The sequence below is a fragment of the Fukomys damarensis genome, unplaced genomic scaffold, assembly GCF_012274545.1.
Source record: "Fukomys damarensis isolate Sample0158 unplaced genomic scaffold, DMR_v1.0_HiC HiC_scaffold_38, whole genome shotgun sequence".
Lineage (NCBI taxonomy): Eukaryota > Metazoa > Chordata > Mammalia > Rodentia > Bathyergidae > Fukomys > Fukomys damarensis.
This window is the reverse complement of record NW_022900950.1, coordinates 2,769,779-2,796,574: the sequence shown is the minus strand read 5'-3', so window position 1 is coordinate 2,796,574 and position 26,796 is coordinate 2,769,779. Positions and strand designations below refer to the sequence as shown.

The 26,796-nt window shown below is 35.6% G+C and overlaps 1 protein-coding gene across 3 annotated transcripts in view; it reads right to left on the bottom strand.

The window, feature by feature from the left end:
• Positions 1 to 3,479: 3,479 nt before the first annotated feature.
• Positions 3,480 to 26,796, bottom strand: part of Larp1b (La ribonucleoprotein 1B) — a 129,717-nt gene continuing 106,400 nt past the window's right edge. For 2 of the 3 annotated variants that reach the window (XM_010618863.1, XM_010618865.1), the window contains exons 11-16: positions 15,934 to 16,037; positions 11,780 to 11,940; positions 11,293 to 11,437; positions 6,097 to 6,206; positions 5,086 to 5,213; positions 3,480 to 4,180 (exon numbers count right to left, since the gene is read on the bottom strand). In XM_010618863.1, the coding sequence (XP_010617165.1) occupies positions 3,953 to 4,180; positions 5,086 to 5,213; positions 6,097 to 6,206; positions 11,293 to 11,437; positions 11,780 to 11,940; positions 15,934 to 16,037 (876 nt within the window). In that variant the 3' untranslated portion in view covers positions 3,480 to 3,952. The remainder of the gene's footprint in view (positions 4,181 to 5,085; positions 5,214 to 6,096; positions 6,207 to 11,292; positions 11,438 to 11,779; positions 11,941 to 15,933; positions 16,038 to 26,796) is intronic. The other variant, XM_010618864.1, reaches the window with a different exon arrangement.

The window sequence follows — 26,796 nt, the reverse complement described above, 5'->3', positions numbered from 1 at the left end:
AATCTCATGGTAACCCCCTGCTTCCGTCTCCCAAGAGCTACAATTACAGGTGTGCACCACCACACCTGGCAAGGACTGGATTGAGATATTTCACTAGACTGCAGAGGACGTCTGTCATAAAAAATATTGAGTCTTAACTATAAGAATCAAATCCTGACTTAAATAGTTAAGAATCAGTACAGTTAAGTTTTAGAGTCAGTGTTCATGCCTTTCTCATTGCCAAAGAACAATCTGGTTAAGATGGACTCTGGACTGAACTATGGAGTCCAAATCCTAGCTCTGTCATTTGACTGTGTAATAATTTGTTCCAGTTAGAAGATCAACATCTAACTTTATCATGTTCCAGGGAGGATCTATTCACTAACTTGCCATATGGTTTAACTACACAGGTCAGGTATTCAGACATTTAAACAGATGTATCTGACACTTTGCTTGCCCGGTTTATATCTCAAGAGTTAAACACAAACTTTAGGTAAAAAGACAAAACACCAAAGTAATAATATTTTCATCTTTAACCACACACAAATCCTAATGCACTGGCTATATTTATTTATTAATAACCAAATAACTAATGCTAATTGACTTATAACTGGAGCGATGCCTGACAAGGTAACGCAGAGTCACTGACACATATATAACTATGTATTGGGAATTCAAGAGTACTTTATATAATTATATGTTATCGCCACAAGATGGAGTAAGAGTTCCCTAAAATGCACGGGCATGTGCGCGCACGAACACACACCCACACACCCACCCGTCAAGCCTACAGATCTGACGTTCTATTGCGCCATCTAGTGGTGATATAACAATTAGGCATTACAGTATATTGGTTTAGTCTCCTACGCAAGAATTTTTTAAACAAGCAAAATGAAAGGAAAAGATAGAGCACACAAAGTAAAGTGGTCATACCACAGAGCATAATGACAGGAAGCAGAAGACAATGTCAAAGTGGAGACTTAAAACTCGCAAAACAAGTTTAAAAAATAAAATATTTTTAAAATTACGTCTTTTAAAATATAACTCTTTTCCTAATTCCTTTCATGATAAAGAATTCCAAAAATGGTTTCAATTATTCCTTTAAAAGGACAAAGAGCTTGGATTTAAGCATTCTAAAACAGCTTTTTATTTAATAAAATTAACAATTTGCAAAATTATAGGAAAGTGTCTAGGATCTCTAGGGACTTAAATTTTGAATAGGGCCATATAAACAGACTTATAGCCAAAGATGTTTCTCTTTTCAATGAATAGTAATTCTTTAATTTTTACATTTAGAATTTCTTTAAGGGGTATAACTTTAAATTTCATTTATTTATTGATTTATTCCCAGTACCAAGGATCAAACTCAGGATCTTGCACTTACCAGGCAAGCCTGGTACCACTAAGCTAAAACCCTGACAGGGTAGCCCATCACCTGGGTGGTACAAAGGGTAAAATGAAGGTCAAATTTGTTTGTTCCTTCAATGTCATCTCCTGGCTTCCAGGGCAGACACATCAACCTCCTGACACAGACTCTGCAGTGAGCTCCAGACCTTCATCTGAATCCTTGGATCTCCAGTGTGCAGAGAGACCCTCTGCACTCTTTCACATCCGACTCTGGCCACTGTAAGCCAACCTTGCAAATTCTTATATTTGTATATCTTGTGTTATATCTGTTTCTCTAGCAAACAGACTGATATGAACTCCAAGTTTCTACACAAAGATTGGTCTGTAAGGATATTAAAAATTAAAAATCTTTAGCTCAGCATTGTGGCACAGGCTTCTAATCCCTCCCATGGGGGAGGCTAAAGCAGGAGGTTCACGGTGAGCATATGTAGCAAGGGGGCTACATAGTGAATTCAAGGCCAGCCTGCACTACAAAGCAAGACCCTGTCTCAAAAAAAAATAATAATAATTAAATCTTTTATAGCCAAAGCCTGGCCAGAATGAAAGTACAATAGGCAATTGGCTAAACTATTGTGCACCCATGTGTTGGAACACTACATAACTGGTAAAATTTGTGATGTGATAAACTAATGACAACAGAAAATTTTCAACTCCATTAAGAAAAAAAGCAGGTCACAAGTCTGTATGTAAAGATAGAAGTCATGATACTAACTTTTTTTCCTTTTTAAAAAGGGTACTTTATTGTTTTCTTTAATTTCCTGATATACAAGCATTACTTTTATAATCCAAATAAAATTACTAATTAATACCCACCACAAGGCTTATCACAATCCCACAAAAATATAAAATTTCCTAATTAAATTTGCACTTGAGTATTTAGTTGAATATAAATAATATTAGGTTAAACACAGGTTTTACATGCTTGTATTTAACAAAAAAGGATATGGAAAAAATTTAATTATTTCAAGAAACCACTTAAAGATAATAACCATGGTTTGGAATTTCTCGCTGAAAACCCAGAACTACATAACCACTTAAGAAAATACTTAAGGATTTATTATTCTAATCTACTGCTTGTTTTACATCCACCCTCTTTCATTTGTAAGTAAAGTTGATTTTCTGGATATTCAAATTTGAATATTTCCTAAAATTAAAACATCAATACTATCCCGCATAGTAAATATTATAAAACTTTCAGATTACAATTTACATGTGGGAAATAAAAAATATCTATTGATGGATAGTCCATTTACATGAAGCTATGAATTTCAGTATCAATTTATAAGAACAAGACATCCAGTTGACTTAAAAAGAAAATAATGATTGTACTGTACTGAAACTAGCTGCTTGTCAATAAAATATTTGTGAATCATATTGTAAAAATGGATATGTTTATCATTGAAACTTCATTCATAAAATATAATGGTCTTCTAGCAGGACGTATTACATATTCCAAAGTATATGCTAAATTTAAAAAATCATTAAAAATCAATTCAACCAATTTAGTATAAGTGCTTTATTTTTTTAAACCCCACAAAACCCTAAAACTATCATTTACATCAATTACAGTAAAATTAGAAACCAATTTGTTGTAACTCTTAAAAACATTTATGAACAAAATACAAAATTAAAATAAAAACATTATTCCTTTAATATTGATCTGACTGTTACATATATGCGGATATACAAAGCAGATACATTCAATGTAGTTTTAATTTATTTAGGACAATATTCTAATCAAAACCAATGCAGTTTTCAATTACAAGTTTATACAGATCACACAAGTAAAACTCCCCTAATATGTAACCAGTTTATGCCAGAAAATCAGTTTATACCAGTTTATGTTCAGAAAACTCCACATCAACTATGAAAATCATGAGATAGGACTATGTTGGAAAGGGCATCAAAAGTCCATATACTTCAACATAAATTTTGACTTTTGTAAGAAAAAAAAGTTTTCTTTATAACTATACATCTAAGGCCAGGGATTTAGCTCATTGGTTCCGCTACCTGCCATGCAAACTCAAGGTCCCAAGTTCAATCCCCGGTACCAAAAAACACACATACAAACCACGCCCCCAAAAAAAACATACATCTGAAAGAAAAAGTAAATGTATCTTTCATATTTTCTCTGAATTTAAAAAATACATAAGTAATCTATAAGTTCCAATATGAACTGACAGGGAAATAATTGGATCATCAAGAGAGCTCTATAGAAGAGCTGAATAAAACACACTATATCTTAAGGAGCACGAGCTGAAATATGAGGCATTCCTTGTGTTGTTTTTGAACATATTTAAGGAATGCTGTTCTTATAAACAATGTGTTAGAAAAATACTGAGGCCAAAATGCATTACTCCAGAAAAGGTCACCAAAACTACCCTATGTTTGTGAAACCAGGGAAAATACTTTGGCAATTTATCTTGCTTAAAAAAAAATGCTACTATTTTTCTTTTTTTCTGATTATCGCAATTAAATATCAGAAGACTTTTTTCCAATACTGATGTATAAATGTTGACTTCAAGGTAACACAATTTTTGTAAGAGCCTGTTTCTCCGGAATTTCATCACTTGCTGAAACGGAAGCAGCATGGTTCTGGTGTGAACTCTCTCTGGACTCCTGTGAAGGACGCCTTCTGGGAGTTTACGGGCACCTGAAGCTGCGTGGGAGATGTAGGCTTAGCAGCATTTGGTGGCTTTGTAGAAGAATTAGACAGAAGGCTGGGACTATTACTCTCCTCAGCAGAAGTAGATGAATACCTTTTTCTTCCAAATTCCTCAGTAACTGGGGGCTGCTAGTCATGAAACACAAAATGATTGATAATTTTACTACTTATCCTCCCTTCAAAGTATAAGGCCAGACTTTTCTAATGAGGTGGGAAATTATGATAGTGCTTCTGTCAATTTTACTAGTATCATGAAAACTTAACAGTAACTTAAGCATTAAACTTAAATTTGCCCCCCAACTAAATCAGCTTACTTGAACTTGCTTGCTAATTCTTTCATTTAACATATGCTTATAAAGTTGCTCTCTTATTTTGGGGCCTGAGCTACATATAAAGGCACAAAAGCATAAGGTTGTCTTCCTTGCCTCCAAGAAAATGTTTCAGTAAGGCCATTTTCCTCCTTTATTCTATTTCTGTCAACTGTGAAGCTTTTGTAACTCGAGTTCCTTTCTCAGCACTAAACTCTTACTCTAGGCTTGGTAATGTTTAAGTAACAGATGAATGAAAGCAGCAGCGGGAAAGCCACACCACATCAGCTAACCTTTAGCAAGTTCAAAGTTTCATCAGGTTTCATCTATGATAAGGAGATCAGCGAGTGTTACTGATGATACTAAATTGAAACATCTTCAAACATTAGTATCCATAAAGCCCCCAAACCCATTCAGACTGCAAGCAAAAACAGAATAGATATGCAGACGGATTCTACATGTAAAATAAGTCAGCTCTGAGGGCTTTTCAGTGGGCACAAAGAACTGTGCACTGCTAGACTAGTATTTTTACTCTGAGGCAAGTCAAACAGTAACCTTCTCCAATTTTCTCTTGTATTTAAGAGAAGGCCTGAATTCTTAGCTTACATTCAAACAAGGCAAGAAACAGGATTGTAGAGCCGGGACCTCTCAGTGATAGAACTGGCCAGGTTACTCTAGAAATACATGAGCAATAAAATGAATAAAGGAAAAGAACTTTAAACTTACATCAATGCGGAAATCTTCTAACTTCTTAAAAGTACAGAGGTATTTCCGAAGCTCTTGGTCAACAGAGTGTGTCTTAAATTTAGAATATTTCAGATATGCCCAAAATTTTTCTAGTCCATACAGCTGACCTAAGAACAAAGAATACACTATAAATTATATGGAATTTAAAGAGATTCATGTCACGCATGATCCAGCCTGCAATAACCCACTTATCTTCCAATATTCCCTTTTATTTTATTTATTTATTTATTTGTTTGTTTGTTTGTTTGTTTATTTATTTATTTTTTGAGACAAGGTATCACCAAGTAATTCAGATTGGACTTGAACTCACTATGTACCTCAGGCTGGCCTCAAACTTGGGGTGATCCTCCTGCCTCAGCCTCCTGAGTGCTGGGATTACAGGTGTGCACCACCATACCCAGATCTTGTCTTTTTTAAAAAATATGCTTTATCTAGACTAAGGCAGGCAATGAATTAATATAAATATAAATAGCACTTGTTATATAACAGGTATTATTTAAGTGCTTTATTATGTGGGAAACTAATTTGAAAGATATTCAATCTTGTGATGTGGTGTAGATATAACAGATAAGAAAACAAAGGCTGGCAAGGCTGAGGGATCTACCCAAGGTCACACAGCCTCTTGGTTCTGGACAGGGGAGGCAGTGGAATCTGGCTCAGAGCCTGCCCTCTTCACCGCTCTGGTTGTCTGCCTTGTCAAGTGCAACTGTTTTCATGTCATGGAACGGGTGAGTAGAAATGTCTGTTAAGAGGATAATGACAAAATATACCTCCACAAAGGAAATACTTAGGGGTAGTGTTTTTCCACACTTCACAAGAAAGGTTTTTTTTTACTCTGAGGTACCCCATCCTTTACCTAAGAACTTAAAAAGCAGCATAAAGGTTTGAAATGGTGCATTCTGAAGATAAATACTATGAACTCCTTCCCTATTTATCAACAAGTTCAAGTTTATAAATTCCAAACAGAATAAAAACTGTTTTTGTTTTTACCAGATTCATAATCTTTTTTGGTTTCTTCTTGGAAATCCTTAAAAATTTCTTGTCTGAATTTTTTTTCCAGTCCATAACTATAAAACCTGAACAGACATTCTAACCCATACCTATGCATAGAAAAGAAAAAAGGTTATAATAAACTTTTTGGTATAATAATACAAACATATCATAGCATTGATACCAGCAAACAACATGAATAATCCAAAACAAGATAAATTTTTAGCACACAGATCCTTAACTGAAATGTTGGTAGTAATGGATTTTTTTTTAAGAGTAGAAAAATTTACTGGGGAATAGGAATAGGGACTAAGGATAGGGAAGAGAAATGGGGAATGAGAATAGCTCCTGAGCAACAAGAGGGGTTCAGAATGGGTTGTGCCACTTAGATGGTTTCGCCACAATTTTCTTTTTTTAATCAGTCATAGTACACAACAAAGCTATACAAGAATCTGCAGAATGAGAGGCAGCCCTTGCCATTAAGAGTCTGGCTTCTTTAGATGGTTACTGCATCTCTCCCAAGTATTTCTGAAGAAACAATCAAAAGATTTAGGAACACTGGAAATGTTTTAGAGTTTTCTTAAGCTAAAATTTATAATGGTGAGTTGCCCATCATATTAAATACTCTTGAATATAATCTTCATTCTAGAGAAAGAAGACCATACTTTTGTGCAGTGAACCCTAGATGTAATTAAGCCATTCACCTATAATGTTTAAACTTAACTCCATGGCCGCTCAGAGAGTACCTCTGCTTAGTTATAAAGTACAATTAATTGCAAATATTCTGATAAAAGAGCTATAATCACTACATAAATCAGAAAACAAAACTGCTTTTCTTCTTCCTATAAATACCTTACAAACCTGAGAGAAGTTCTAGACAGTGGGTCAACAAATTATATGGGCCTAACCTTTAACCATTGGTGATAAGTAGAACCCAGGAGTGGACAAGGCCATTAAGGCAAAAGTGAAAGGACTGTGCCTCACTAACTTAACTAAAACATGCCACACAATTAAGATTTCTCAGTTAGAATCCTCACATCTTGAGTGTGCCTCAGAGGAATAGGTTAAAATTCTTTATTGCTGGTAACATAGAGTTGGCTGACAGTTATACACAGGAAGCAGGGTGTGTGTGTGTGTGTTAAGATAGAGACTAAATGTATGAAAGAATTAACAGGTTTCTTGACAAGCTACCAAGAGAAAGGCAGCACTGCTATCTATATATCTATGTACTTTTTTGGCAGCCTGAAATACTACTGATTGAGCTTTCATTACTGAAGGCTACACCAACTAAGGACTAAGGAAACACCAGCTCAGAATTACAAACTTGTCTTGATCATATTATGTGGATATCAGAAGTTTTCAACCTGACTTACATATTAGAATTACCTGGATAGCTTTTTAAAAAGGTCATCCCCAGGCTCTGATCCAAACCAATGAAATAAAAATCTTGGGGGATGAAGCCTAGATCTGCCTCCTTTTCCTTCTATTTTGTCTCTCTCTTCTGTCTGTTTCTCCCTCATTTTTCTTTTATCAAGTTAAATGTTTTGAAGAAATCCAAAAATTCTTAATTATTGGAAAAAGTCAATCGATATTCAATACAATTTTTCATTAAATAGATAATATTTGGAATTTTGCTTCTTAACATTATTTCAAAGACCAAGAATACAGTGTTAATTGTCTCCCTCCAGAAAGAAAGGCTGCTATCAAGAAATCAACTAGGGCTGGGGACTTAGCTCAGCGGTTCTGCCACTTGCCTTGCAAGCTCAAGGACCCAAGTTCAATCTCTGGTACCAAAAAAAACCCCCCCAAAACCAAAACAAAACAAAACAAAAACCAAACAATAACAAATGCTGGTGGGGCTATGGAGAAAAAGGAACACTTCTCTACTGTTGATGAGAGTGCAGACTGCTGCAACCACTGTGGAAATCAATGTAAAGATTTCTCAAAAACTAAAACTAGAGGTAACATTCACCCAGCTATACCTCTTCTTGGTATCTTCCCTAAAGAAATAAAAGCAAACTACCACAGTGATATATGCACACTCATGTTTATAACAGCACAATTGGTAATAGTTGATGTCCAACAACTGAGGAGTGGGTAAAGAAGATGTGTTTTTTTATACAATAGAGTAGTTCTCTGCCATAAAGAGAAGCTTCAGACATTTATAGCTCAATGCACGGATCTTGAGACCATACTCTGAAGTTAAATAAATCTGACACATATGTTTAAGTACCACATTGTTTCTCTGGTGTGAGAAATCCAAAGTGGAAATAAGGACTAAAATGTATAATGGATGTTGGCAAATGGGAAGAACGTGTTCAAATGTGAAGGGGAATAAGGGAGGGGAAGGGAGAAAGGAAGGGACAAGAAAAGTACTGAAAGTAGAAGGAAAAAATGGAAACAAAGCTTTTGTACATAGGGAGGGGAGGAGGCCTGAGGAGAGGAATGGGATAAAATAAAATAAAATTTAATTGAAAAAAAGAACATGGTGTTGATAACACAAACCAAATATGCATCGCAATAAAGTAAAGAACAGAGGCAAATGGCTAGCCCTCTCAGTTATCATTTATCACTACCTATAAGAAGTGGAAAACATACATACTTAGAAAGAACTGTATAATAACACTATGAAAGTATCTAACCTAATCTCTCTTGCTTTATAAATAAGTAGCAGAAGCGTAACCCATTGAGGTCATGGTAAATTAATGGACTGAGATTCAAACAAAGGTCTGATTTCAAAGTCAGGAGGTACTTAACTATCTCTGCAGAAGAAGCAACTAATTTAGTCTACTGGTGATTATTACAGAAACAGACATAAAAGTATGAAATAGTGTTTAAAAGCTATGTATGAGAAATATACACAGAACTATGTGGACATCAATAGTAGAGGAAATGCCAACCTATAGTTGGGTGGAAACAAGGTAAGAGAAATTATTAGAAAATCCTAAGGAACGATGCAAAAATAGCAAAGTATACTGGGACCAAAGCAACAGCTTTCAAACTTTTCTACCTAGATCCAATAATATGAAAAAATATATTACCTTGTAATGAAGTCAATACATGCACCTATATATGTGCACGTATAAAATATGCCTTACAAAATAATTCTTAACTTGGAAGTATGCATAAATTGTGAAACTAAATTCAGTGTAGTCTCTGATACTTTCTACTGTATCTTATAACACGACAGAAGTATTAAGTTGATTTCACAACCCACTATGGGTAACAAACCACAGCCTGAATGACAACACTGAAATTCAGAATGGCAGATTCTGCTTTTTGTTCCAACTTTGTTAAATTAGGGGAAGCTTAAAAGCCACAAATCAGAGTGTAAATCTGAAAAGCATAGTAAGAAAGAGCATAAAACAGTTCTGAGATTAATTATAAAAGTCAGTATTGGACAGAGGAGAGGGAAAAGAGGTACTCATGTTATGCATCTGCTGTTAAGGAATAAGGCAGTACCTTATTCCTCTCAAAGGTTATAGTATCTCATTCAATAAATTCTTATTTGAAATATGAATACAAAAGGAATCCGCTAAATAAAACAAAGAAATCCACTGTTAAAACTAGCTTTCTGTGCTAAATTTAGGTCAATTGAGTTGAAAATTATCTTTTTTCCTTTTTTCTACCTTTTCTTCCTTTTTCCCTCTCTCCATGAATAAAGAGCCTGAGTGAGTACTCTCTGTGTTCTTTCTCACCCACTTGGTGTGGTCTAACTTCCCCTAACCACCGGTGAAGGAGGCAAGTCTAAACTAGTACAAAAGTAACAAGAGTTAACAAAGCAAGCAGAGGAAGGAAGAAGAGTGAAAGCAGAGGCAAGAATATGTACAGGTGTCTAAAGGGTAGAGAACTTGGTTATTCCAAAAGCATGAACTCGATCTCCTGCTGCCTACACTACTACAGGACTAGTGGGACAAATGAGATTGAATAGGTAAATCCGGGGACAGACAAATCATGAGAAGTTTTGCTTTTTCTTGTCTCAAGAAATCTTAAAAACTGGTTTGGCTCTGAGCTGGCATCATGTGGGGAGGTACATGCACATGTAAGGGAAGGCGATTAATGACTGGTATGAGAAAAATCTCATAATTTTGTTCAACCTTGTGACAGCCTTTAGAAGATTCCTACTGATACCATCTTTTGTCTTTTGTTATATAAGACCGGCCTTGTTCGTCCTACATACGCTATATGGGGGCTGGTGTGAAGTGGCAGAAGTAATGGTATGTCACTTTCAAGTCAGTACAGGTTAAACGAGATGCTGAGGCATCCGTCTTAGAAGCTGCCCTTTCTCAAATCACTTGTTCTGGGTTGTGTGTGTATAAGAAACAAGGTCTTTTCTATAAAAACTATGAACAAGAGAGTGAGTGTGTCCTTCGTGAACTCTAGTTCACTCAAGGCTCTCCCCACACTGCACAATGAATTATGAAATGTGTTTGTTCAGTTTAGATTCCAGGCACACAGCTAACAACCAAAGATGATTTATCAACAGCCAGGGATTTTCCATCCCCCTATTCCCGCTCTTCCTTTCCCTTACCATCCGTGTCTAGCAACCCTTCAAGCTCTCCTTTCATGTCACTTAAACTAGCCCATGGGGATAGATTGTGAACCTTCAACCCAACCGATAGGGAAAAAGATCAGCTGCTTCTCAGGGTTTAGGAATAAAAAGAGCCTGCTATGGCCTCCCTGAGCCCCTGTTGCCTCATGTTAGCAAGTGCTCGTGCCCTTCTGCAGAAGTAAAAAGCCTTGTTGAGATTTCTTGTTGTCTGAGTGCTTTATTGTCTGCACCAACAAATTGAGTCTGGAGGCATACTCCCAACACATGCTTGTAAAATAGTGTATGGGGAGGCTTCTGTGGCCAGAAATGAAGGCCCCTGCTAAAAGCAATGTGAAATAACCTGAAAAGCATCTTCTGGCCCAAACTAAGTCTTGCCAACTTATGCCCACTCAAACACCTTGCCTGCAACCTCATGAGAGACCATGGGCCAGAACTACCTATGGTCCTGACCCTAAAAAATATTGACAGTTTTAATCTTTTGAATTTGAGAATAATTTGTCATGCAGTAATAGCCAATGAATATAGTTCTCTCCTGAGATATGTTGTGTACTTTCATAGTACAAAAGTAGGTTACTTTGGTACTTGTTTCTTAAATTAATTGTAAAAACTCTTCCCAAGTATAAAAAAATCACATAATATTTGACCTGTAATTTTCTTTTGCATCTTCCCAAGCAAGTTGTCTAAAATCCTCATACATTTTTTTGTTGAAGTGATCTCTGAGGAAAAAGGACCAGAAACGAAAGAGGGTATTCATTTCTTGGGACTGTCCAATTCCTAAACGTTTTCTCTCTGAAAAGTTAAAGATATTTTAAAGTTAAATGCACTAATAAAAATCCAAGACAGTAGACATTTTATATATCTTAAATGTATTTGGATTTCTTCTAGAGGACAAAAATTAATCCACTTGATGACACACTGCTCAAATTATAAACATTTATCAATAATAAGATTATACTGTACCAAAGTTTATTTCCTAATGTGTCTAAGGTATAAAATATGAAAAAAGAAATGTATAAATAATAAGGTAATTAAGCAACATAACAATATAAAATATCTTAACTCGATATTAAAAGAATTTGAATTTTAGAATTATATTTTTACTTTAAAGATAGGAAAAGACAAGCATCTTACCACTTAGACATCTTTGACGATACTTTTGATATACTTGTTGGGTAAAGCCATTTTCTTTCAAAAGTTCATAAGAAGGATGCTGGAACTTTGGGAGTGAGTGGGGAGTACATCCACAGCTTCCCACAAGTGATGCAGCTTCTGAAGGTGAAGGGTCTGAACTGCTATTTGAGGAAGGGGGAGGAAAGCCTTCAAACTGAAGTATCAAGAAGCAAGTGTATAATCCAATTTTTTCACTATTGAATGTCTGAGCAGTGGGAAATAAAGTATTCCCTAATCAACTAATAGCATACAATGTGAAGTGCTTCTTATGCTTAATAGGTAAATGAAGAAGCTGATAAAAAATAACTCTACTTTAAAATGTCCCTTCCTTTGCATCTGTACTCCATTAGTCAAATTTAGGCCTTCCTCTCTTTCACATATATAATAACTGCTCTCTTTTACCACCGCCCCCCGCTCCCTCCTCTATCCTGCCATCAAAATGATCTTCCTTAGACACTGATTTAAATAGCTGGTTTTCAAAATGTGGTCTGTGGACCCTCAATGGCTTCCCAAAAACCATCTTTTTTTAAAAAAAAATTTTTTTAAAGATCAATCTCGTTTCCTACTTTTATTTTGGGGGGTACTGGGGTTCAAACTTGGGTCCTTGAGCTTGCAAGGCAGGTGGCAGAACCACTGAACTAAATCCCCAGCCCCCCAAAAACCTTCAGAAAGCCTGAAAGGTCACAACTATTTTCATCATAGCGCTAAGACACTATTTGCCTTTTCTGCTGGATTGAAATTTGTCCTGTTGGTAGAGAGAAGCAATGGTATGTAAATCTGCAGATGTGAATTGAGGCAATAGCTCCAAATTTTACTTACTAGCCATTGTATTTCTTTCTTGCTGTGCACTTTTTCTTTTTTGGTACCGGAGATTGAACTCAGGACCTTGCACTTGAGAGGCAGGTGCAGTGCTATGCACTTTCAATGAAGAAAAAAAAAAAAAAAGCCAGCTCCATCTTAAGCCACCACAACTTTTTTTTTTTCATTAAGTTTGTTGGTGGGCCGGGAATGTAGCTCCATGGTTCTGCCACCTGCCTCATAAGTGCAAGGACTCAAATTCAATCCCCGGTACCAAAAAAAGTTTACTGGTACATTTTAGGTATATAATATGCTGACAATCGTTATTGGGAATTTGTACCTTTACATGATGTCTCTTAGTTCTTATTTTTTCCCCATTCCCCTGCCCTCCTTCAACCCCTCCACCCCTCCCTATTTATAAAGACTTTGTTTCCATTTTTTTCCTTTCCCTTCTTTTCTTTCTCCAGACCCTCCCACTTCCCCTACTCCTTTAGACCTTTTCCTCCTATTTCACATTATCTATTATACATTGATCCTTATTTATACATTCAGTTTCTTACACCAGAGAAACTATTCGGTATTTACATGTAGGTCCTATTTATTTAACTTAAGATTATGTCTTCAATATTGTTCTTGATACAGCAGAAAAATGAACTTTATGAAATCTCAAGCCTTGAATATACATCTTTGTCTGTGTGTGTGAACAGTATAATGGAAGTTTCAGTTTTACAGGATGAAAATGTTCTGGATATCTGTTTAATAACTATGTGGATGTATTGAGCTGTACATTTAGAAATGGTTAAGATGATAGATTTTAGGTTATGTGTTTTTTAACCACAATTTCTAGGCTTGCACAGAAACACAAAACACGTGTATAACATATTAAAGTATAATGGAAGACCAATCAACAAACCATGGTTATTTAGGCTTCATCATTTGTCACATGCTTCTTTGAAAATGAGTCTTTAACATCAATTTTAAAAAGTAATATTTCCAATGATAAAATTTCAGTTTTAAGCCCAGCACTTGGGAGGCTGAGGCAGGAGGATTGCACTAATTTCGAGACCAACCTGGGCTACATAGTGAGTTCCAGGCTGTCTCAACTACATAGTGAGACCCTGCCTTAAAAAAAAAAAAGTAATTTAAAAAAAATTTCAGTTTTCAAACAAAAATGGCATTTTGGAAACTTATTTGTCACTATGAGCCTGATATAAAAACTTTTCTATCTAATACTTAAAGACTTCTAATAAAAGCAGTGGTAAGTTTTGGGGGTGTTTACTTGCAGAGAGGTGGGTGTGCACTTGTGCTGTGTGTGTGTGTGCGTGCACAAGCAAACATACCATTCACAATATAATGTAACCATCACTACTACCTATACCTCAAACTTCATCGTTCTCCCCAAAACTATACTTTTACACAATACCTACTCCTTTACTCTTCTCCTATTCTCTAGCAACCTTCATCCTATTTTCTGTCTCTATGGATTTGACTATTCTAGGTACTTCATGTAAGTGGGGTCATACAATGTTTATCCTTCTATATCTACATTTTGACAAAATTTTGAGAAAATGTCAGTTTTTCACAGTGGCTGCTGCACTTTACATTCCTACCAGCAATACAAGAGGATTCTAAATTCTCCACATCCTCACAAATATTTATTTTCAGATTTTAAAAAAGTTACATACACCCATATATTAGCTGAGGTTGCTATACAACAAGATAGCACAGATTGGGCGGCTTTATACAACAAATTATTTCCTTACAATTCTATAGGCTAGCATAGACGATGCTAACTGGATTGGTTTTGGTAAAATTTTATTCCTGACTTGCAGATAGTTGCCTCATTGCTGTGTTCACGCTTGACTTGTCTCCTGAGCAGCAGACACACACAGAGATCTCTGATACCTCTTCCTTTTCTTAGAGAGACTCAAACCCTATCAGATTAGGACCCCACCCTTCAAGATCTCATTTAATTTTATTACTTCACTAACAGCCCTAGCTCCAAATACAGACATGCCAAGACCTACAGCTTAAACATATGCATTTTGAAAGGACACAATTCAGTTCACAATACCATCCTAGTGGGTGTAAAGTAGTATCTCACAGTGGCGTTTTAAATTTGTACTTTCTCATGCTTAATTGCTCTAGCTAAAGTTTAAAGAACTGAATCGGATAGGAATGGTGAAAGTGAACATCCTTGCCTTGCTCCTGACATATACACATTTTTCCATTAATGGACAATATAGTCAATGAGAACAATGTAAAATTGCCAAATGAGTATCCATATAAAGATACATTTCAAGATTTTTGAGATTATGATAAACTCCCAAGCACCTCTTTACATAAAACTAAACCTTCTCTTTTAGTAATGACTCAAAAAATATTTGTTTTGAAAGTTGTTTTTGAATAGAAAAAAATTGTTAGATAATTATTCTAAAAATATTCAATACAAAATGATATAAATTTTAAAGAAATACAAACCAATGAATAGTAAATCACCTCTGTGTTACCTCTATAGGATAAAACATATCAATTCTGTTTATTTGTTTGTTTGTTTGAGACAGGGACTTTCCCTGTAGTTCAGGTTAGCCTTGGATTAACTATGTAGCTGAAGCTGGCCTTGAACCTGAGGCAATCCTCCTGCTTCAGCCTCCTCCCGAGTGCTGGGTTTATAGGTGTGCACCACCATGCCTGGCTTCTTTGCACATAACTGGTAGTCTAATAGTTTCTACTATCATCTCTTTTGAGATGATAATAATAATAATCATTCCTAAAAATTAAAGAAAAATACCTCCTGCTAATAGATTATCTTAAATTGTTTCTCTCAAAAGGAAAAACACAAGGGCTGGAGTTTTAGCTCAGGCGTGCTGCTGCCTGCCACAAAGCACAAAGTCCTGAGTTCAATCCCAGGTACCAAAAAAAAAAAAAAGGAAAAATCCAAAATAATGTGCTTTGTCTCATTCTTTATATAATTTAAGTAGATTACGGAGCACATACATTCCCTCAATAAATATCCATTAACAAGCTACGAAAAGCCACTAAGAATCCAGAATCTTTCCAAAGACAACTTTCATGACTGATATGGTTTACAAATCTTAGGAGCAATATCTATGAAATATAATTCAAATAAAAAACAAATTGTCCCACTGAATTATTTATCTATTTATGTACTTACAATACTACTGTCCTGCTTAGTTCCCCTTCTTTGGTATATTTTCACTATAATTTATATTAATTATAAAATATTTCTAACTATCTACTTTTTAAAACAAATTTCAAATCAAGAACACAAAAGCAATGTATGACAAATATGATACCTGACAGCAGCTGTTCTTGGCCCGTGATCTCTGGAATCCATTACCCAACCAACATGACACTCAGAAGGGCACTTGCACTGTCTTGTTTTTTTCTTTCTTGGACTCTAAAAAAGAAGCAGCCAAACATTGCAATTACTATCTGTAGTGTGAACTTCACAAGTAAATTAAAACTCTCTGACATTTAAACCAGCTCAAACATTTTCATGCTGTGAGTGACACATTGTGAAATCATATGAAGTCACAAATCTCAAACACCTCACATACAAGTTAGAAAACATAACAAGATTGTTAGATCTGTAGCACATGGATTAAAGAAAATATAACTTAAAATGATTCTTACACCTTCTGATCATCTTTAATTACACTACTTAATTGTAAAGAAGTTATTTCTTAACCAGGAAAAACATCATTATGGTAAATTACTATCCCCCCCATACCCCCCAGTACTAGGGACTGAACTCAGGACCTTGCACTTGCAAGGCAGGTGCAGTGCCACTGAGCTAAATCCCAGCTTTTAAATACTATTTTTAAATGAATTATAACAATTTAAAAATGTACATTTAAAAACATGTAATAGAAACTAAAACATTTCATTCAATAATATTAAAGGATACAAACTATAGGCTTTATATCTTGGTTGTTTTGTGTACCTTTAGATCTATGGCTTTTGGTTCTTTAACAACAGGATAAAATCTTGGTGTTTCATTAGGATCCTGTATCCTGGGTATCTGGGGTGTTTGGGGTGTTCTTGAAGGATGTGTCATTGGAGATTCTGGAACTCAGTGGGAAATGAATAGGCCTTTGTTGCTAATTATTTCTGAAATACCAAAGGGTATCTAAGCTAATTTAAATTTGCAAAATAAATAGCTCTTATAGTTATTTAAACACTAGGAAAATATTTCACTTTGATAAGGATTCTGAAATTTCATTCATTCAAAGAATTTTTCATTAGAAACATTTCAAATGCGTTAGAAAGAATTAAAAAACTAAATCTTGTCTAAGCATCACATAACAAAATTTAAATTTTGTTATATCTGTGTGTGTGTGTGTGTGTGTGTGTGTGTGTGTGTGTGTTACTGAAAATCGAACTCAGGGCCTTTGCACTGAGCTATAGACCCAGCCCTTTTTCAATTTTTGGAGACAGTGTCTTGCTAAGTCACTAAGTTGTCCACGTGAGGCTCAAATTTGCAAACCTTGTGTCTCACCTTAGGTTGCATGCATATGCCACCATGCCCAGTTTGTTATATCTACTCATGACCTTTTTTTTTTTTTTTTTTTAAAGAAAGGCTGAAGTTCTGTTATCTTCCACAATCCCATGCTCCTCCTGATTTTCCTCCTCAAAGATATCCAGGCTGTTAAATTTTGGATGTTTACTTGTTTGTTTGTTTTGTTTTGTTTGAGACAGGATCTTGTTATGTAGTTTAGGTTGATCTTGAACTCACTATGTAACAGCCCAGGCTGGGCCACCACACCCAGCTTGGGATCTTCTAATATGATATTAAGTAAATTGGATGATGAATCAAGAAGCAGTAACAAAAATATAGGTTTTATTCTCTCCCACTTTTCTTTATAATTATTAACTTATTTTATTTATACAGTAACTTTTTGTTCTTTCATTCAACAAACAGTATTAAATGCCTAATTTTCAGGTACTATTCTGGGCATAAATTTGTGAAATCAAAAGTAAATAAACACTTGTCATTTCTTCTATTATTACATATATAATAATACTATTTTGCTCAGTTAACTTTATATAAGTGACAGCATAGTCTATTTATGACTTTCTATGCTTTTTGCACATTTAATTCATTAGCTCTTATTTATTCATTTCCAGTGACGAACTATGTTATTATATAAATATATCAATATTTATCTATTCTCTTCCAGATGGACGTTTATGTCATTTCTTCCAACTTTTTGGTTTAATCAATAATACTGTAGCATCCAGTGGAAGAAGGAGGTCCAGGTCAGCCATGCAGATATCCCGTCCTTGCTCTGTCCTGCCTCAAGCCAACCGGTGAGGACTGGGGCACCTCTGCAATATCTGCACACATACCCCCCACCACAGGCTCTCAGGCCTCCTGATGGTGCCAGTTCTTGGATCCACTCTGCAGAGGCACAGGTGGTCATAAAGGTCATTTTTCTGAGCTCCAGAAGATAGAAGAGAAGTGAACAACTGCAATAAAAGCACATCAGATCTCCATAGTTGGCAAGTTGGAGAGATCACCACCTTCCATCAGAACTTTGAATATCTTCAGAGAAAGGGCAGAGGGATCTGGAGTAGAACCTTGCTGAGTTCAACCCTGAAGGAGGTCAGGGAGCTCAATCAATTTGGGCCTTGCAGCCTGAATTCAGCCTGATTCTCAGGGGTCAGCCATCGGTTAGCTGAGACTAAATGACTTCGTTCTGCACATTACTGGGCACATTGCCTATTTTAACGGCAGAGATATAGTCTGAAAGAAGCCCTTCAAATTCTTTTTCTTCTTTGTTTTCCTCATTCCACTCTGGAAATTCTCTTTTCTGTCTTCTTTTACCAACTCAGTCTCTTGCTCCCCCATATTATTCTCCATCTCTCTTCCTGTTCCTGTTCCTGTCCTAACTCATCTCTTCTTTGATTATTCTAGCATTCTGTCTTTCTCTCCTGTCTTCAACAGTTTCCTAAAGTTTGTGTGGTCACCCTGTGTCCTCTGGCTTCACTTGAAACGTTCTTCAATTCTTCTACATGTCTACTCCTCTCGTCCTAAGGGTCTAAGCCCCCATCCTAAAGGGTAAAGATGCTATATTGAAGAGTTTATTCACTGTAAACATATTTTGGGCTGCTCCTTGATTTTGATTTAATTCATGTGGTTTAAAGGTGACAGATTAATGACTACCACAAATGCTCAATTTGTATGCTGTGCTCGATCCTATTGTTTTGCTGGTTTCATCAATTGGGCTAAAGGGTTGTGATTGATTTAATGAGTTGTCCTGATACTATGAAAATAAGAATGTCTATGAGTCATTAGAGACTCAAAAGCTAAAGCAAAACTATATCAGAAAGATATAAGCAATAACCAAGGAACTAAACCAAGGACAACCCCACCACAGAAATAAAAATGAGAAAACACTTAAGCAAGCCACAAAGACAGACTTCCAGTTCACCAATGGCAAACTCTAGGGGAAATGAGGTTGAAAAGTCTGAGAGTCAACCACCAGGACACACTGAATTTATAGCACAGGAAGTAACAAAACAAATCAATCAGGCACTAGAAAAATTCAAAACAGAAATAATTTCCCAGATAAATACAGAGATGGTGAGCAAAATGAAAGACATGATTAGAGACTCCAAAACAGAAACTAACAAAAAAATAGATGTGCTCAGGACCATGATACAAGTCATGAAGGTCTGCATGAGAAAGAAATGGAAACCATGAATGCCCAACAAAGGAAAGAAATGGAATCCATAAAACAGATTCAAACAGATATCCAGGAGATTAAAAACTCTACTGAAAGTTTTTGCAGCAGGATAAATGAATGTGAAGATAGAATTTCAGATATAGAAGATACGATTGCAGTCAGTGACTATGAAAAGACAGGTCTCTTAAAATCAGCAAGGGATCATAAGAAATTAATCCAACAACTCCTAGATGATGCAAAGAAGAAGAATATGAGACTGATAAGGGACAAGGAGAAAAAATGAGAACCAAGACCTGTCATGTAAAGGTACAAGATCCCAATGATGAATGTAACTGTAATGTATACCTAAAATGTACCAATAAACTCAATGAGGAAAAAAAAATTTAAAAATTAAAAAAAAAATAAGACGGATAGCAATCCATGAAGTAGCAGGAGAAAATACAAATGACTTTATAAAGCTGTTCACAGAATGAATGAAAGAAAACTTCCCAAACAGACAGGAAGAATTCGACATACAGATAAGTGAGGCACATAGGACTCCAACTAGCTAAGATCAAAAAAAAATCTACACCTAGATATATAATAATCAAGACCCCAAAAACCCAACAGAAGAACAAAATGCTACAAGCAATGAGAAAAGAAACAAATCACATGCAAAGGAAAGCCCATCAGAATCACAGCAGATTTTCAACACAAACCCTCCAGTCAAGGAGAGCCTGGAGGGAGGTATTTCAAGTGCTAAAAGAAAACAACCTCCAATCTAGACTGATATATTCTGCAAAACTCTCTTTCAAAATGGATGGGGAAATAAGATACTTCCATGACAAAGAACACCTGAGAAACTTCATGAATATAAAACCAGCACTACAAGGAATTCTAAACAATATCCTACAAAAAGACAATAAAGGTCACAATACCATGACTTAGTTCAGAGCAAATCAATTAGGCAAGGCAAGAAACTAAAGAGAGAGGGAAAAATTAAAAAGAGCCAACAAAAGGACAATAACATGACAATAATAAGTCAGTACATATCAGTTATACCAATATACATATCAGTTATATCAATGTCAATGGCCTCAATATACCAATCAAGAAAATAGACTGGCAGAATGGATTAAGAAGCAAAATCCAACAATATGTTGTATACAAGAAACACAACTAGTGCAAAAAGAAGCTCATAGACTGAAAGTGGAAGGATGTAAAATAGTTCTCCATGTGACAGGAGCCCAGAAAAAAACAGGGGTAGCTATCTTATTTGCAAAGTATATTTAAAACCAAAACTGATTAAGAGAGACAAAGAAAGCCACTACATCCGTGTAAAGGGAACAATTCAAGAGGAAGAGATGACAATCATAAATATATATGTACCTAGAGCCTGGACCTCGATCCACCGCAGGAAGGAGAGCCACGCCTGCTCCCGACCCAGCCACCATCGCTCAAGTGCTGGGAAGGTAGCCGTGAGGGTGCCCCTGGACCCCCATAAGTCATCCCCACCCCACACTCTCAGACCTCCTGTGTCAGTCTTTGGACCCACTCTGCAGAGGCAGAGGTGGTCATCAGGGGTATTTTTCTGAGTTCCAAACTTTGAACATCTTTAAAGAAAGGGCGTGGGAAATCTATAATAGAATGTTGTGGAGTCCAACCATTCAGAAGGTTGGGGAACTCAATCTGGGCCTTGCAGCCCAAGGTCAGTCAGCGTCATGCAGTTCAGCCATCAGCTAACTGAGACCAGGGGTCTTGCATCCTCGCTCTGTCTGAGCCATTAAATGGTAAATACACTATGCTGAAATTTTGTTCACTGCAGACATGTTTTAGACTGCTTCTTGATTTCAATTTAATTCAAATGATTTAAGGGTGATAGACTGGTGACTACCACAGGTGGTCAATGTCCAAGTTGTTCTTGATCTTAATGTGTTGCTGATTGTATCAGTTGGGATAAAGCATTGAGGATGATTTGATGAGATGTTTCTCTGATGTTATGAAGATGAGAATGTCTGTGGGTCGTTAGAGACACAGAAGCTAGGGCGCAACTATATCAGGAAGATTTGGGTGATAACCCAGAGATTAAACCAAGGACAGTCTGACAACAAAAATAAAAATGAGAAAACACTTAAGCAAGACACAAGGACAGACTTCCAGTTCACCAATGGCAAACAGTAGCGCAAATGAGGATGAAAAGGCTGATAGTGAACCACCAGGACACCCTGAACTCAAAACATAGGAAATAACAAAACAGATTAATCAGGCTCTAGAAAAATTCAAAACAGAAATAATTTCCCAGGTAACCATAGAGATAGTGAGCAAAATGGAAGTCGTGATTCGAAACTCTAGAGCAGAAACTGATAAAAAAATAGATGAGCTCAGGACCATGATAGAAGCCATGAAGGCCCAGCATAAGAAAGAAATGGAAAAAATAAACGCCCAACATAGGAAAGAAATGGAATCCATAAAACAGATTCAAACAGATATCCAGGAGATTAAACACTCCCTAGAAAGCGTAGGCAAGCGAATAAAAGAATGCCAAGATAGACTCTCAGATATAGGAGATAAGATTACAGTCAGTGACCATGAAAAGAGAGGTCTCTTAAAAACAGTAAGGGATCATGGGAAATCGATCCAACAACTCCTAGATGATGCAAAGAAGAATAACATAAGACTGACAGGAATCCATGAAGTAGCAGGAGAAAATACAAATGACTTAAAAAAGATGTTTGCAGAATTAATAACAGAAAACTTCCCAAACAGAGGGGAAGAATTGGACATTCTGATAACTGAGGCATATAGGACCCCAACTAGCCAAAATCAAAAAAAATCTACACCTAGACATATAATAATCAAGATCCCAGAAACCCATCAGAAGAACAAAATACTACAAGCAGTAAGAGAAAAAAAACAAATCACATATAAAGGAAAGCCCATCAGAATCAAAGAAGACTTTTCAACACAAACCCTTGGGGCAAGGAGAGCCTGGAGGGAGGTATGTCAAGTACTAAAAGAGAACAACCTCCAACCTAGACTGATGTATCCTGCAAAACTCTCTTTCAAAATGGATGGGGAAGTAAGACACTTCCACGACAAAGAACACCTGAGAAACTACATGAATACCAAACCAGCACTACAAGTAATTCTAAACAAGATCCTAGAAAAAGACAATGAAGGCAGTAACACCATGAAGCCCAACAGAGCAAATCATATAGGCAAGGCAAGAAACTAAAAGGAGAAGGTGAAAAAGTAAAAAGAGTCAACAAAAGGCCAATAACATGTCAATAATAAGTCAGTACATATCAGTTATAACCAGCAATAAGAAGAAAAATCCAACAATATGTTGTATACAAGAAACACACCTAGTGCAAAAAGAAGTCCAGAGACTGAAAGTGAAAAGATAAAAAACAATTCTCCATGTGACAGGAGCCCAGAAAAAACAGGGGCAGCAATCTTATTGGCAGACAAAGCAAATTTCAAACAAAAACTGATTCTACTATTGTTGATGTAGGATGATACTGTATCATACCTCTATGAATGTAAAATATCTTCTATCTGCTTTATGAAACATAGTAGTGACCGTGCTTTATCAGAGCTATATTTAATGATATTACTCTAGAATGTTCTCTTTCCACATGATGATTAAGATGCTAATAAAAAAAAATGGTGCCAGGTACCACAACAGCAACAGAACTTTGCTGTTTTCCGGATATTATTCTTTTCTTTGTTTCTTTTTGTTTTGTTTTGATGGAATGTGCTGAATGTCTATAATTTTGTTCAGATGACTGCAGAACCTGGAAAAGCTGTTGCTGCTATCGATGAATTACATACTGCTATTATTATGCTTTTTATATAAATATAAATACACACACACACATATATATAAATTGAATTTTGGGAAACTTTTAACGGTGCTGCCAACTTTGGAAAAAGTCATCCCAATTTATAGTGTTGAGTTGGCATTGTACAGAAATAGACACCATATTGGTCTAGAAATGTTAATTTTTTAAATTTTTATTTTTTATTTTTTTTCCATGTATACAGTGGTAACACATCATACTAAATATGCAAGGTCATATCTACGTGGGTTTGATTACAGAAACTAATAAAGTATTCTCTAAATAATGAAAAAAAGAATAAGATAAGACTATAAGAGCAAGAAGCAATTTAAATATGTTCAGGAATCATTTTCATCTCCTGAATTAAGGATTATTTTAATGTTTCATCATTGCCTTTTCTCTTTTACTTTCCTTTTTAGTTTTATTTTAGGATTCCCTATTTTTAATGTTCATACAGAGATTTCTTTAACTGAAATACCGAATAGTTTCTTTGTTGTGAAAAACTATAATAGTACACAGGATCCTAATGAGATAATTAATAATGTGAAATACGAAGTAAAGGGCTAAAAGTGTAGGGAAAGTGGGAAGGGTGGGGGAAAGGTAATAAGGGAGAGGAAAAAAATATAAGAAACTGAAAAATGGAAATAAAGTGTTTGTAAATGGGGAGGGTAGGAGGGGGTGAAGGGAGGGCAGGGACAAGGGGAAAAAATGAGAATCAAGACCTATTATGTAAAGGTACAGAATCCCAATGATGAATGTAACTGCATTGTATACCTAGATTGTACCAATAAACTCAATAAAAAGGAAAAAAAAATAAGGATAAATATATATGTACCTAATATTAATGCCCTGACTATATAAAAGAAATATTAAGAAACATGAAAAACCAAATAAGCACTAATAAAATTGTAGTAGGGAACATAAATACCCCACTATTACAAATAGACAGATCATCTAGGCAAAAAATCCACAAAATACTAGAACTGAACCATGCATTTGAATATATGGACTTAATAGACATCTACAGTGTTCCACCCCACAAAATCAGAATATACATTATTTTTAGCTCCACATAGGTCATTCTCCAAGATAGACCACATACTAGCTCATAAAATAGGTTTGAATAAATGCAAAGGAATCAAAGTTAGCCCCTGTATATTATCAGATCATAGTGCAACTAAGCTGGAGATCAATAGCATCAGAAACCATAGGAACTTCACAAACACATGGAAATGGAACAACACTCTCCTGAACAATCAATGGGTCACAGAGGTAATTAAAGAAGAAATCAGACAGTTTTTACAAATAAACAATAATACCAATACAACATATAGGAATCTATGGGACACAATGAAAGCAGTTCTATGTGGAAAATTCATAGCACTGAATGCCCACACTAGGAAAACAGAGAGAGCTCAAGTAAACAACCTAATGATGCATCTTAGACTCCTAGAAAAAGAAGAGCAAGAAAAATCCAAAGCTCATAAAAGAGAGGAAATTATAAAGATTAGAGCAGAAATCAATGTAATGGAAACTAAGAAAACAATACAAAAAAATCAATGAATGGAAGAGTTGGCTTTTTGAAAGAATAAATAAAATCAATAAACCCTTAGCTAACCTTGTCAAAAAAAGGAGAGAAAAGGCTCAGATCCATGCAATTAGGAACGAAAAAGTTGAAGTCATAACAGATCCAGCAGAAATCCAGAGGATCATCAATACCTACTTTGAAAACCTGTACTCTAAAAAAATGGAAAACACAGAAGAAATGGACAGATTTCTAGATAGTTATGAATTACCAAAGTTGAACGAAGAATATAAAAATTCTAAACACCCCAATTACAATCAGTGAAATTGAAAATGTAATTAAAAGTTTATCAACAAAGAAAAGCCCAGGTCCTGATGGATTCACTGCTGAATTTTACAAGACATTTAGAGAAGAAATACTGCCACTACTCTTTCAATTTCAACGAAATTGAAAAGGAAGCAAAACTTCCAAATCCATTCCTGGAAGCAAGTGTTACTTTGATTCCCAAACCAGGGAAAGACCTAAGTAAAAAAGACAACTACAGGCCAATCTCCTTATTGAACATAGATGCAAAAATCTTTAATAAGATACTGGCAAACAGAATACAGAGGGTCACCAAGAAGACCATACACCCTGATCAATTTGGGTTTATTCCAGGGATGCAAGGATGGTTCAATATAAATAAATCAACAAATGTAATACATTATACTAACAGAGACAAGGACAAAAACCATATCATCCTCTAAATAGATGCAGAAAAAGCATTCGACAAAATTAAACACCCATTCATGATAAAAACTCTGCAAAAAATTGGAACACATGGTCTACATCTCAACGTAATAAAGACTAGCTATAAAAAACCAACAGCCAACATCATATTAAATGGCCAAAAATTGAAAACCTTCATGTTGAAATGAGGAAGAAGACAAGGATGCCCATTATCACCACTCCTCTTCAATATAGTTCTATTAGCCACAGCAATTATACAAGAGAAAGAAATTAAAGCAATGAAGATAGGAAGGAGAAGTTAAAATGTAATTATTTGCTGAAAATATGATACTTATTTACATTGAAGACCCAAAAAATTCCACCAAAAGACTTCTAGACTTAATTGACACTTTCAGCAGAGTAGCTGGATACAAAGTCATCACTCAAAAATTAATAGCTTCTTGTACACAAATAACAGATTCACTGAGAGAGAAATCAGGGAGACAATTCCTTTCCCAATAGTATCCCCCCAAAAATGAAGTGTCTAGGAATCAATCTAACAAAAAAAGCAAAAGGCCTCTACACTGAAAACTACAGCACCCTGAAAAAAGAGATCAAAGACAATAAGAAAATGGAAAGATATCGCTTGCTCCTGGGTAAGAAGAATCAACATAGTGAAAATGGCCATACTACCAAAAGGGCTATACAGATTCAATGCAATGCCAAATGAAATTCCAACAGTATATTTCACAGAACTAGAGAAAATAATCCAAAAATTCATTTGGAACCAGAAGATACCTAGAATAGCAAAAGCCACCCTAGGTAACAGAGACATGGCAGCATGTGTAACAATTCCCAATTTGAAACTATACTACAAAGCAACTGTGATAAAAACAGCATGGTACTGGCAAAGAAACAGACCTGAGGATCAGTGAAATAGATTGGAAGATACACAAACAACTCCAGATGTACTCAACTACCTCATCTTTGACAAAGGAACCAACCATCCTCACTGGAGGAAAGATAGCCTCTTTAATAAATGATGTTGGAAAAACTGGATTTCAACGTGCCAAAGATTAAAACTAGAGCCTTATCTTTTGCCATGAACTAAACTAAAATCCAAGTAGATTAAAGATTTAAATATTAAAAAAGACACTGAATTTGCTGGAAGATAAGTTAGGCAGAACTCTTTGAGACAATGGCATAGGAAAAGACTTTACAAAGAAATCCTCCGTAGCATGGGAACTAGAACAAAGAATCCACAACTGGGATCTCATCTTATTAAAAAGCTTCTGCACTGCAAAAGAAACCACCAAAAGAGCTAAGAGACAACCTACAATGTGGGAAAAAATTTTTACAGCTGCTCCTCAGACAAAGGACTATTTTCTAGAATATATAAAGAACTCAAAAAAA